Here is a 14,978-nt window from a genome sequence, read left to right as displayed (position 1 = left end):
TGGGTGTAACTATTAGAATATCTGTGAGATCTACAGATAATCTGCTGGTTGAGTCCAGATGCATTGCCACCAGGCATTCAGCAGCCCCATTATAACTACAATTGTAATTCAGTATGACACCTTATATACAGTTTGAAAGTTTTATTTAGCATCATATCTTTCAGAAGTAATAAATAATATGCAAGACCAAAGAGGAAGGCAGACAATTGATCCCCCCCCTCACTCTCTTGTTCAATAACTGACAGTAATGTCCAAATCTACATAGGGTAATCCCCAACCCCCTGATAGGTGGAACCCCTCCTCTCCCTGTGTCATATATATTGGGCCTTCACAGTAGTTACTCCCATATCCTGTGGTAACCTTAATGATTCCTGATTCACACCAAATTTGGAACATTGGCAGAAGTGAGCATAGCAAAATTCATCATCATCTGAAACACTTATTTCAACTTTCCTCTCCTTTGGGTTAAACATGAAATGAGTTATTGCTATTCTCTGTGTCTTACTCTCTTTCTGCCTGAACCCCTATCAGGTCTAGGTCTTCATCTATCCCTTTTTACCGTACTTTCCTGGACCTTCCTACAGGTCATTGTCGTGCTACATCAGTTCACCTCACTTGGTGCACTGTTGGCATTTCTTAAGTTTCTTGACAGCATCCCTTTGGCCCCTAGCTGCAACCCCTTTCATTCCTTTTACTATACCTTCGTTCATATTCTCTTCCCTCTTACTTCTCACACTCTCCTAACAATTGTTTCATAGCACAACTGCGACGTTTTGCTCCGGTTACACCTTTAAAACATATTTACTTTCTATTTCCCTTTCACTGCTGATGACATCATGCTCCCTTTGCATGGCCTTTGGTCTAAATCTTATATATTCCAATTCCAATTAATGGTGTCATTAGTTGAGTGATTAAAACAGTTTTTAAATGATGAAAAATCATACCTTTTTATAAATGTTGGCTTGGAAGAAAGGGAATAGACATGTTTAAATGGTCTCTTGCTTATTAGTAGATTACTTTATTAAGTAAAGAAAGTAATATGAAAGGTAGATTATTGTATGACTAACTTTTTTAAAATTTTTTCCTTTCAGATTTTAGGAATTCTTCACCTTCTGTTTCATCGTCACAACTAGAGTTACCAGTAAAATTTTCAGCAGCAGTGACAAAATCTACAGGGGATGTACTTTCCTCATCAGGTTTTAAAGTAGCATCAGAGTCAGCACAAAATAATGCTATGTCCTCAGCTTCGGGACAACCTTTTACCAGTGCAAGTACAACCACTACAGAAGGACACTCCCAGATTACATCCCAGTCAGGGACATCTGTGTCAGGCAACTCAAATTTTCAAGGTGGAAAGTCTTTTCTTTTATGCAGCCTACAGGATAGTGCCTTAAAGAGTAAACAGGAATCTGGAGTAACTAGTAATTCCTATGCTGGTATACCAGGCAAACCAGTGTCTTTGAAAATTCAGTCATCATTAGGTGGAATGACACCTCTTGCTGATGCACACCCTACTACGCAGACAGATTCTTCCAAAGGATTTGAATCTCATGTCACAACTACAGATTTGGATCTTCCAAAGACAACTACTTCTGTATCCACACTTAATGCTGATAGTTCTGGATTAAGAGGTGATTTGACGTCAAAGTTGAATCCTAATGTGGTCACAGTTGAAGATGATGGTGATCAAGTGGAAGACCACAGTGTTAAAAGGAGCCCACCTCCTGGTCTTGCAACTCTTCCCAAACACCCTCCAACTGTACCTATTCAAGAAGTTTTTGTAGAGTGAGTAGTTTTTATAAATTGTTTTGAAGGAGTATTAATTTTGTTTTCATGAGGAGTTTGGAGGATGATAGTAAATTCACAAAGTACTGTTGTGTAGTCTGAAGTCCCATATCTGATACTTTTTGAAGTTGTTAGAAATTTTGGAACTCCATTCAGCCCTTTATTTTTCAGAGGTAGCACTGTAAACTTCCCGCAGTTGCACTTTGAAAGTCACTAACTGGAAATGATAATTGTTCATTGTTGTGTTTTTATTTTTACAGATATCAACCTGCCGATATATTCAGAACACTTACCACAAAGCTTGCACCTGAAGTTTTCAAGTGCATGTATCCAGGATGTGTCTATGCTGATGATGAGCCTGATTCCTTCAAGAGTCATATCTCTTTGCATGGACGTGGTTACAGGTATAGAATTTCTCTTTCACCAACTTTTATATTACTTTATACTGTATTAGTTTGAACCTAACTTTTCAGATTTCTCCATAATTACTTAGTCCTTGTTTCTGTACAATTTTGCTCTATATAACATAATCAAAATATCAAGGTGGTTCAAGGTGTTGAATATACTTTCACACAGTTTCAAAACTCAGTATGTACATCAAAGAAATCTCTCAAAACTGTACTAATGTGTTCAAAACCTCAAGCTTCCACTAGGTATAAATCTATCAGTATTAGCTAATTTATTAGTAGAATACAAGTTTTGTAAAAAAAACAAAAACAATTACTTTCGCTTAACCTTTGTTCACTACAGCCCCCATTACTCATATGTTGTATTACTTCCATGCAAAGAAATCCCAGTTACTCTAACTTATACTGTTTAAGATTAAGAGGCCCCTACCGTGCAATGTCCAGACCTCATACAAAACTTAAACCGTAAAGCATTGTCAACAAAAAGTATTAACAAAGTAAAAATCACTTGTTAACACCTAACTGGGTATTCTTCCGAATCTTATCAAAATGTAACGAAGTCATCTTAGGTTCCTTGCACAGATTTACACCATGTTTCATTCAACTCCATCGGTATTGTGGATGAACAGACCGACAAAGGAAAAAAGAGAGGAATTCCTTTGAAATATTAACCATCGAATGGACTATAGCGCATATAGCAAAAAATAATTCTGTTCCAGAAATTCATAAATATATTATTCAATTCTGAGTAGAGCATTTTAATGGAGTAAGGCACACAGCATATTTCAGCAAAAACACTTAAACTAAAGTTAACACTAAACTTAATACCACGTATATTACATTATGTTTAAACCAAATTATTAATTGAGCCAAATAAATATTAGTGTAAGGGACAAAAAGCACTTACCAAACCCAAAGTGAAAACAAAAATGCATGAACACAGAATAGTACAAATCTCACAACAAAACAAGAAGGATGGATTTACAAAAGAACTCTTTCATTAACTACCCTCTTAGAGGGTGGCAAGACCATCTAGTTGGACATCTAAAAACCTAAAACTTAGGATGCATTGACCATTGTCATTAACCCTTAAACGCCGAGCCTCTATTTACAAAAACGTCTCCCGTATGCCGGCGGCGTTCGGGAGCTAGCACCAAAGCGGAAAAAAGGTTTTTTTCAAAAAATCACAGCACGCTTAGTTTTTAAGATAAGAGTTCATTTTTGGCTCCTTTTTTTTGTCATTGCCTGAAGTTTAGTATGCAACCATCAGAAATGAAAAAAAAATATCATTATCATATATAAATATTGAAATATATGACAGCGCAAAAAACATTTTCATATATAATTTTATACAAATTGCGCTGTGAGCAAAACGGTTAAAGATAATGGGTTATTTTGTTTTTCTTTGTATTGTACACTAAATTGCGATGATTTTGGTATATAACAAATCGTAAAACGATCAAAACAACACAGAGAAAATATTATCACAAAATGATGCATGAATTCGTAGAACGCGCAACGTAAAAAATGTTTTTTAAAAAATTCACCGTAAATCGAAATATTTCGCTAGAGACTTCCCGTTTGTTGAAAAATGAAGCTAATTGATTGAATATTACTAGACTGTAAGTGTTTTAGCTTACAATTGCAGTTTTCAACCATTTCGGTCGAGTTAAAGTTGACCGAAAGTCGAATTTTTTCTATTTATCGTGATTTATAAGAATATATTTCAAAACTGATAAAAGCTACAACCAAGAGTTATTTTCTGTTGTATTGTACATGAAATTGCGCACATTTTCATATATAAAACTTTATGTAACGACTAATATAAAATGGTGCAAATATTACGACAACGTGACGAAAGAATTTCTGAGATGTTCGGCTGAGTTACCGCGTGGACATAAGGAAAAAGTTTTTTTTCAAAAATTCACCATAAATCGAAATATTGTGCTAGAGACTTCCAATTTATTGCAAAATGAAGGTAAATGATTGAATATTACTAAAATGTAAGAGTTTTAGCTTACAATTGTTTTTTTACCATTTCGGTCGAAGTTAAAGTTGACTGAAGCTTGAAAATTTGGTAGTTATCGTGATTTATGTGAAAATATTTCAAAACTGATAAAAGCTACAACCATGAGCTATTTGCTGTTGTATTCTACATGAAATTGCGCACATTTTCATATATAAACGTTTATGTAACGACTAATGTAAAAACGATGCAAACATTATGACAACGTGTTAAAGAATTTCTGAGATGTTCGCCGAGTTACCGCTTCGAGACGAAGGAAAATTTTTTTTTTTTTCAGAAATTCACCATAAATCGAAATATTGTGCTAGAGGCTTCCAGTTTGTTGCAAAATGAAGGTACATGATTGAATATTACTAGAATGTAAGAGTTTTAGCTTATAATTGCATTTTTTACCATTTCGTTGAGTTAAAGTTGACAGAAGGTTGAAATTTTGCAGTTATCTTGATTTATATGAAAATATTTCAAAATTGATAAAAGCTACAACCATGAGTTATTTTCTGTTGTGTTCTACATGAAATTGCGCACATTTCCATATATAAAACTTTATGCAACGACTAATATAAAACGGTGCAAACATTACGACAACGTGATTTAAAGAATTTCTGGCGCAGGACGTAAGGAAAAAGTTTTTTCAACAAATTCACCATTAATCGAAATATTGTGCTAGAAACTTCTAATTGGTTGCAAAATGAAGGTAAATGATTGAATATTACTAGAATGTAAGAGTTTTAGCTTACAATTGCTTTTTTACCATTTCGGTCGAAATCAAAGTAGACCAAGGTTGAAATTTTGGCAGTTATCATGGTTTATATGAAAATATTTCCAAACTGATAAAAGCTACAACCATGAGTTATATTTTGTTGTATTGTACATGAAATTGCGCACATTTTCATATATAAAACTTTATGTAACAGCTAATATAAAACAGTGCAAAAATGACGAAAGAATTTCTGAAATTTTCGGCCGAGTTACCTTGTGGCGTAAGGAAAATTTTTTTCAAAAATTCACCATAAATCGAAATATTGTGCTAGAGACTTCCAATTTGTTGCAAAATGAAGGTAAATGATTGAATATTACTAGAATGTAAGAGTTTTAGCTTACAATTGCGTTTTTCTACCATTTCGGTCGAGTCAAAGTTGACCGAAGGTTGAGATTTTTTGTAGTCGACGTACGGTACGTCCACTTGACACCCAACAGACAATTTTAGTCGACGTATGATACGTCCAGTAGGCGTTTAAGGGTTGAAAGCAAACTGAAAGGAAGGAGATGATGGTAAAAATTAGTTTTATTTATTTATTGTCATTAATCTCAAGTTTTTTTAAGGATTGATTTGAAAATCAGTTTTCAAGTTAGTGGTGAACCTGTACAGTAATAATAGAGGTGTATTTGTAATCTTATGACAAGAGGTAATGTTTTTTACATTTGTCTGTCTCGACCGGTGCCTTTAATTATTTTGCTTTTCATTTGCAGGTGCTGCTACTGTCTGATGCTGATGAGTGACCCTGATACTCTCATAGATCATGTTCTAACAGAGCATAGTAATTGCGAGTACCAGTGTAAATACTGTCTGTATCGCGCTTATACCAAAATCTACATGGGTGTCCACCTGGTATGGATCTTATGTTTCTGCTAGTTATTTTACATTGAATATTTGCTTCTTATTTTCTAGCTGCCTGAAATGTTTACATATGCTTTCAGTTGAATCATATTGCTGTTATTTTTAACAGATAATGACAAATTTTCATGACCTGAGAAAGCATGAATATTGAAAATGTACAAGCTGATTGTGCAGGGAACAGATATATCATGGGAATTGAGTTTAAAATGATTGATTAGGGTAGCATAAATATGTGAATGGAATTTTTTCAACAAGGGAAGTATGTACAGTGCTTAATTTGAACATGGAAAGCTAAACAACTATTAAAAATTTTGATAGTGAAAGCTGTTTGAAGATATTCAAAGTAATAACTGTTGATGGCTTATAGAATTAATTGATGTTTTTGAACATGGTGGTAGTGGTTTTGTGAAATAGCTGAAAGTTGTGTGGATGGTTAACCCTTAGAGATTCCAGTTATTTTAAATGATGTTATGCATATTTCATCCCTTCAGATTCTAGTGACATCAGATGACAATCATCTGTAGAAAATAGAAAAAATTCATCAAATATTTTGACAATAGGCAACTATGGAATGACTTCTGGAAGGTATTGGGAGATGGTTTGAATATGACTACATTGAAAGAGAATGGTGTCCAAAACAGTTCATAATAGAGAATCATAAACATAATTGCCTATCTTATATGATTTGTCCTTGCATGATTTTTTTATTGCATATAAAAACATGCAAGGACAAATAATAAAAAACAGGCAGTAATGTTTATAATTCACCATTAAAAATGGTTTGGAAATCAGTATTATTATATATGTTCAATTCATCTCTCAATGCCCCCCAGATGTTATTCCAAAACTATGTACTACAGCATTGTCAAAATATTTGACCTAATGTAAAAATATTTGATATTTTTTCATTTTCTAGGGATTACATCATTTGATGTGATGCAGTAACAAACATAAATACCAGTATGTATATATATATATATATATATATATATATATATATATATATATATATATATATATATATATATATATATATATATATATATATATATATATATATATATATATATATATATATATATATATATATATATGATTATATATATATATATATATATATATATATATATATATATATATATATATATATATATATATATATATATATATATATATATGATTGGAAAGGAAATTTATATTTTTTCATTTTACAAAAGGATTATATAACTTTTCATGTTTTTGAGAAAAAAATTTATCTGGAAATTAAGAAAATTCTATTCTTAACTAATTTCACGGCAATATTCTGTGTATTTTTAATATACACTATATGTTTTAAAAATATACAATTATTCGGCTTCAAATACAAACCAAAACCTGATGAATGAAGTTAAGGCAAAAATATTCCAGAAAAGTGTTGAACATCCCCTCATAGGAAATCTTAAGGGGTAATTTTGTTTTTATTTATTTTGAAACCTATCATTTCTAATTAATGGACTGCTTTTCAGAAAAATTTTCATCCTTATGATGAACCTCGGTATATCAAAGTTGGAACTATACGGTCTGGATATCCAGCGAGTCCCCCCATTGACCAGTTTGTGAGACCTTATAGATGTAGTTATGGTAAGTGGATTATTTCTTTAAAAATGTTTGCTACTTAAGGGTGGTTGTTTCATAATCATACATACTGTACCCTCACCTTAAAAGATAATAGTTGATAAAATAGAGAGTGGAGACAGCAAGTCTAAAATAGAGTTAGTTACCTTTAGACTAATGCAGTGAGATCTAGGGATGTTATGCACCATCTTGAAGTTCAGACCATAGTGCTGCGCCTATAGTATAGAGGCTGTTTATAAGGTAGTGCGGTCCTAAGTGGACAGTAATGAGTTTAAATGTGGAGTTTATTGCCCAGAGGCTATTGTTATACACAGAAAAACATATGGATAAACATTTCATAACAATAATATACAGTTATTTTCAACATAATCAAGAAAAGTGATATTGAAAGAATACATAAATGAATATTATCTAAAATTATATGATTGGAGCATAGGTTAAGCATGGAGGGATCAAGGATGGTAAGAATAGGGGAATAAAAAAAAACAGTATCTCAGGATGAGCATATTAGGTGTTTGGTGAAAATATAAAGATTTTGTGCAGTCACTACTGATAGCATAGTCAAGAAGAAACTGAGAAGGAAGAGGAGACAAGTGTTAAAAATAGTGGAGAAAGTGAGCAAGATTTTTAGCAATAAATATTTTTTTGAAAAAGTAAACAGAAGTTAATGAACGTGTAATCTTAGATTAAAAGATTCAAAAGGAGAAGTTTTTGTGAATTGAATTCATTTAAGGTTCAAGTGAGTGAATATTCTGAAGATTTGTTGAATGTAGAAGGAAGAAGGGAAGCAGAACTAAATGAGTTAGTTTAGTAATGAGAATACCTTTTGATGTGACTCTTCAAGGACATGAGGGCAATAGAGAGGATGAAGGATGTAAAGAAACCAGCGGTTAACATGGTTAAGAATGGCATGCTGCTGTACATTGGTGATATCATAAATGAGTGTCTGATCAGCGTTTGTGAGTTATGTCTAGATGAGGAAAAAATTCCATACTTAGTGGTGAGAGTAATAATTGTTTAATTGTAGAGAGGTCAAGATGACAGAGGCAACTAAGAATTATTGGTTCATAACATTACATAATATATCGGTGATGAACTCTACTGACTACTGAACGTCATAGTTGGTCTTACAAGAAGTGGTCAGAATTACAAAACTTACTCAGAATAAGAGATTTTCACATAAGCAACTTACCAAGTAATTACATAGCTAAAGTTTTCACTCGTCGCCGGAGCCTTTTTTAAAATTCGCGGTAGCGCCTCTATGTTTTTTGTGTAGGTGACGAGCTCCGCCCATTAAATGAGCACTTGGGGAAGCAACTGGCCGGCTAGTTCTACAGTGTTTCTGCCATGGTTCGTCGTACATCGGTGCCATTGCAACAGCTTTTTTCTTGCTCTTCGCTTGTCTTTACTGGACATTGGTGAAGTATTATCACTTTATTTTGGTAACTTTCCGAACTTTTGTCAGCTCAGGATCCTAGTTTTGTAGTTATGTCAGATTCTAGCTTTTCTAGTTTTTGCTATTGCAGTGAAGGATGCAAAACTAGGCTGACTAAATCATGTTATGATCCACATTTGACTTGAAAGAATGCAGTAAGGAGAAAACACGTAATGAATGTGCAAGAATGCAGTAAGGAGAAAACACGTAATGAATGTTCTAATAGGGATGAGAAACATTGGAAAGTGCTTAGATCTCCCTGGTTAACCCTTAAACGCCTGTTGGACGTAGCAAACGTCGACTAAAATTGTCTGTTGAATGCCGAGTGGACGTAGCAAACGTCAACTACAAAAAATTTCAACCTTCGGTCAACTTTGACTCAACCGAAATGGTCGAAAACTTATTGTAAGCTAAAACTCTTACATTCTAGTAATATTCAATCATGTACCTTCATTTTGCAACAAATTGGAAGTCTCTAGCACAATATTTCGATTTATGGTGAATTTTTGAAAAAACTTTTTTCTTACGCCCTTGTATGTAACTCGGCCGAAAATTTCAGAAATTCTTTTGTCATTTTGTCGTAATTTTTGCACTGTTCTATATTAGCCGTTACATAAAGTTTTATATATGAAAATGTGCGCAATTTCATGTACTATACAACAGAAAATAACTCATGGTTGTAGCTTTTATCAGTTTTGAAATATTTTCATATAAATCTCGATAACTGCCAAAATTTCAACCTTCGGTCAACTTTGACTCGACCGAAATGGTAAAAAAATGCAATTGTAAGCTAAAACTCTTACATTCTAGTAATATTCAATCATTTACCTTCATTTTGCAACCAATTGGAAGTCTCTAGCACAATATTTCGATTAATGGTGAATTTTTGAAAAAAAGCTTTTTCCTTACGTCGCGCCAGAAATTCTTTAAATCACGTTGTCGTAATGTTTGCACTGTTTTATATTAGTTGTTACATAAACTTTTATATATGGAAATGTGTGCAATTTCATGTAGAATACAACAGAAAATAACTCATGGTTGTAGCTTTTATCAGTTTTGAAATATTTTCATATAAATCACGATAACTGCCAAAATTTCAACCTTCGGTCAACTTTAACTCGACCGAAATGGTAAAAAACGCAATTATAAGCTAAAACTCTTACATTTTAGTAATATTCAATCATGTACCTTCATTTTGCAACAAACTGGAAGCCTCTAGCACAATATTTCGATTTATGGTGAATTTCTGAAAAAAAAATTTTTTCCTTACATCTCTTGTGATAACACGGCCGAACATCTCAGAAATTCTTTTCGTCATGTTGTCGTAATGTTTGCATCGTTTTACATTAGTCGTTACATAAACTTTTATATGAAAATGTGTGCAATTTCATGTAGAATACAACAGAAATTAGTTCATGGTTGTAGCTTTTATCAGTTTTGAAATATTTTCACATAAATCACGATAACTGCCAAAATTTCAAGCTTCGGTCTACTTTAACTCGACCGAAATGGTAAAAAAACATAATTGTAAGCTAAAACTCTTACATTCTAGTAATATTCAGTCGTTTACCTTCATTTTGCAATAAATTGGAAGTCTCTAGCACAATATTTCGATTTATGGTGAATTTTTTAAAAAATTTTCCTTACGTCTCTTGCTGTAACTTCGGCCGAACATCTCAGAAATTCTTTCGCCTCGTTGTCGTAATATTTGCACCGTTTATATTAGTCGTTACATAAAGTTTTATATATGAAAATGTGTGCAATTTCATTTACAATACAACAAAAAATAACTCATGGTTGTAGCTTTTATCAGTTTTGAAATATTTTCATATAAATCACGATAAATAGAAAAATTCGACTTTTCGGTCAACTTTAACTCGACGAAATGGTCGAAAACTGCAATTGTAAGCTAAAACACTTACAGTCTAGTAATATTCAATCAATTAGCTTCATTTTTCAACAAACGGGAAGTCTCTAGCACAATATTTCGATTTTTGGTGAATTTTGAAAAAAAAAAATTTTTACGTCCGCGTTATTTAATTCATGCATCATTTTGTGATAATATTTTCTCTGTGTTGCTTTGATCGTTTTAAAATTTGTTATATACCAAAATCATTGCAATTTAGTGTACAATACAACTAAAAAAAATTAAGTCATTAGCTTTAACCGTTTTGCTTACAGCACGATTTGTATACAATTATATTCGAGTTTTTTTTTTAGCTGTCATATATTCCAATATTTATATATGATAATGATATTTTTCATTTCTGATGGTTGCATACTAAACTTCAGGCTATGACAAAAAAATGAGCCAAAAATGAACTCTTAATCTTAAAAACTAAGCGTGCTGTGATTTTTTTAAAAAAACTTTTTTCCGCTTTGGCGCTAACTCACCGAACGCCGCCGGCATACGGGAGACGTTTTTGTAAATAGGGCTTTGGTGTTAAAGGGTTAAGTTACAAAGGGATAGGAAGAGGAAAGCGGCTTCTAGAGCCGAAAAACGATCGCATAGCCTAGAAGCCAGTCCTAAACCTAGTTTAGAAGCTAGTCCTGCTATTCCTTTTACTCTTATTCCCACTTTTTCTCCTAAAACTGGCCCTCCTACTATTCATCCACCTACTCTCGTGGCTGGCTCCCTTGCTTCCAATCGTAATGCCATTGCCAGTCTCGAATCTAGGTTCAATAAGAAGATAGGTCTTGTGGTTAGTACAGTGGCAGAATTGGGAGTCACTGAAAGTGCTTATGGACAGTGTTTACACAAAAGGGATGTGTGACAATGTAGTGCAAGTGGAGGAGGTGGCTACTTGTCCCATTGGTTCTCCTAGACGATGGTCCCTTTCATGCTCCCCTGAATCTGGGAGAAGACATACTGGAAGTCCAAGGGAGGCTGATGGGGTTTGCCTACAGGTAGTCACCCCCTAAGTCAAGCCTGTTGCGTGATCCCAGATATCAACAGACAGCTGTTGGAAAGGCATCTCATTTAATGTCCACCAGTCGTCTTCTAGTTCTGACAATTCCAGTGCGGACAGGAGGCGCTGCAAGCAATCCCTAGATTCATCACGTCCTCTAAAATGCTATTCAGATGAGGTTGGTCGCTGTTATGATCCGCTTCCTGTTAAGCGGTCTAAGAAGGCCAGTCAGCCCACAGCCTTTGTGCAGTTACACTGTGGACTCTTCTGTCCCTGCCTGATCCATCATCCTTTTCTTTCCACATGAAACAGTCTAGAGGCCTTCTCTCTGTGTGCCCAACCGCTGAGCACCCTCACATGGCCCCTAAGCTCCCAGTGAACTCTTCTCAGGCGACCCACATCAGCGTCCATCCAAACGCCTCTCTCCTTTTGAGTGCCCGATGCCAGTTCCTGAGCGCCCAAAGCCAGTTCCCGAGCTCCTGGCGCCAATTCTTCAGTACACGTTGCCCTCCTCTGAGCACCAAGCATCCACTCCTAGACCTATTGCTTCTCTTCAGTTGCCTTCAGCTTTAGTTCAAGACAATCCTTCATTGGTTCCCATTAAGCAGCACTTGGCTGAGATTATGAGCTTGCTAAAGAAAGCTCCCTCTGCTCCCAAGACTTCTCTTGAGACTACCCTGTCCCTGGTCTCCTCAGCAGAGGAGGAGGAAGAACAATCAAGCCTGCTCCTCCATCAGCCTATGCAGCTCTTATGCACTATTAGTAAGAGAATTTTCCCACCTTTTTTGCCCCAGCTGCCCCAATCTTGCCTGCCCTGACCCTTTTGATGAGGTCTCATCCAGACAACAGGACTAGACTCCTCAAGATAGTGCATTCTTCGTCTTCCAAGAAGGCTGTTAAGGAAATTGAAGGTTGGCTTTCAGCTAAAAGGGAATAAGGAAAAGGTTCCTTTGCTTTTCCTCCCTCGCTTTGTTCAAAAGGGATATTTGCTTTATGTCACCAGGGAAGTTCCTTCTTTGGGAGTCCTGCCTCCTCTCAAGGGGACTTCTCTGGTATAATCAACTCTTCTCAACATTCCGCGTTTTCCTCAGCAGAATTAGACCACCTTGTCAAAGATTTGCTCAAGGTGTTCGAAGTATTTAGTTTCCTCGACTGGACAGCGGGGGCACTGGCCAAGAAGATTAAAGACTGTCAAGTTTTTTTTTGTCTGATATCACCTCGGACTGGCTGGGAGTCCTGTCCTGCGCAGACAAGACCTTGCCTCTTTTTTTCTCTTGGTGTTTTGAAGAGGAGAGAGCTCTGGTGCTCCTTTACCACTACAGGAGCCACTCAGACATAGAAGTCAGCCCTGTTGTTTTCGCCTTTGGACCATCACCCGTCCTGGTTGGCTCAGCAGTGGATGAGCCTTTTGGGGACTCTAGCATCTATCGAGTCGTTTGTCAACCTGGGCAGATTGCACATAAGAGTTCTCCAATTCTTTCTAAAGGCCAACTGGGACAGGAAAACACAACCAGACTCCTACGTGTTTTTGATCATCCCAGAGATCAAATCAGACCTGCAATGGTGGCTGCCAGAAGAAAGACTATCAGAAGGGAAGTCCCTTCAACCTCTGAGTCCCGACCTAGACTTGCATTCAGATGCCTTGGACTTAGGCTGGGGAGTCCTACTGGGGAATCAGGAGGTATTCAGTATGTGGGCCCCAGAACAAAGTAAGTATACCTTAGTTTTACCAGACCACTGAGCTTATTAACAGCTCTCCTAGGGCTGGCCCGAAGGATTAGACTTATTTTACGTGGCTAAGAACCAATTGGTCACTTAGCAACGGTACCTACAGCTTATTGTGGAATCCGAACCACATTATAGCGAGAAATGAATTTCAATCACCAGAAATAAATTCCTCTAACTCTTCATCATCCGGCCGCGGGAATTGAACTCCAGCCCATCGAGTGACAGTCTGAAGCTCATATCAACCGAGTCGGCCAACAAAGGGCTGGGCCCCAGGACAACAAAGTCTACATATAAATATCAGAGAACAGAAGGCGGTTCATCTAGGCCTTCAGTATTTATCGAACATGGTCTGCAGCAATACGGTAGTAGTGCCCTTGGACAATACCATGGCCTTAGATCCAGAAACAAGATGTTACTCACTCCTTATCTCTCTACCAGGTAACAAGAGATCTACTCATGTGGACAGATCAAAATCGAGTGACACTGGTTACCTGGATTGTCCAGAGGAAATCAAACGTCTTGGCAGATGAGCTGAGCTGTCAGAACCAGGTCCTTCAACATTAGACCTGTTTGCCACCTCTAGAAACCGTTGACTTCTTCTCTTTTTCTCTCCAACCCTATATCCTCATGCATGGGCAATAGATGGCATGTTGCAAGACTGGTCCAATCTGGATCTTTACACTTTCCCATCTTTCAGCATGGTCAGGGAGGCGATAAACAAATTTCAAACTCATCACAACGTAACTATGACCCCTCATGGTCCCGTTTTGGTCCCTGACAAGGGTGGAAATCATTGTCTTTCTTGTTTTTGCCAGAGTTTGTAACCAAAATACAGAACCCAGCTGTCCTGGATCTGAGGTTCATAAGATTCTCTGTCCCATCCCTTTGGGACTTTGCAGGGGGAGAAGAGGAGGAAATGTCATTATGCCCCAGTAGGGCTGTCAATTACTACATTAAAAGGACTGGAAGCCCATAGACTGGCATGTAAAAGGTTGTTTGTGAGTACTGGAAAGACAAAGGAGGAAGTCTCAAGGAATACCATCTCCTGGATAAGGGAAGTGAAAACAAAGGCATACTGTGCTAACCAGACAAAAGAGAACCCACAGGACAAAGTTGAAGCTCACGATATAAGGGGCATGGGCTCCATGGTGGCTTTGCAAAAGAATCACTCCATCCCTCAAGTAGTGAAGGCATCAGTTGGGAAGATACAGACCATCTTCACAGCATTCTATCTCACGGATGTTGCCTGCAAGTCCCTCAGCACATTCACTTTGGATCCAATGGTGGTAGCATAGCAGATAGTGTGATGGACAGATATAGAAATACCTGTAATGTTTCATCCAAGAAGCAGTGGCTCCTTGGTCCTATGGGGAAGGAGTGAACCTACACCCCAGAGGACATGGAAACCCTTGTGGTGAGAGGTGAGCATTGATGGAAGTCAGAACATCACTAAGTA

General features: G+C 36.3%; 1 protein-coding gene across 1 annotated transcript in view; it reads left to right on the top strand.

The window, feature by feature from the left end:
* LOC136848450 (uncharacterized) overlaps nucleotides 1-14,978 on the top strand; it is a 370,363-nt gene that overhangs the window by 187,078 nt on the left and 168,307 nt on the right. The window contains 4 exon segments of the mRNA XM_067120740.1: nucleotides 1,092-1,785; nucleotides 2,046-2,189; nucleotides 5,689-5,827; nucleotides 7,342-7,456. Of these exon segments, the coding sequence (XP_066976841.1) occupies nucleotides 1,092-1,785; nucleotides 2,046-2,189; nucleotides 5,689-5,827; nucleotides 7,342-7,456 (1,092 nt within the window).

Source organism: Macrobrachium rosenbergii, chromosome 2, assembly GCF_040412425.1.
Source record: "Macrobrachium rosenbergii isolate ZJJX-2024 chromosome 2, ASM4041242v1, whole genome shotgun sequence".
NCBI classification, from domain to species: domain Eukaryota; kingdom Metazoa; phylum Arthropoda; class Malacostraca; order Decapoda; family Palaemonidae; genus Macrobrachium; species Macrobrachium rosenbergii.
This window is presented reverse-complemented; position numbering and strand designations above follow the sequence as displayed.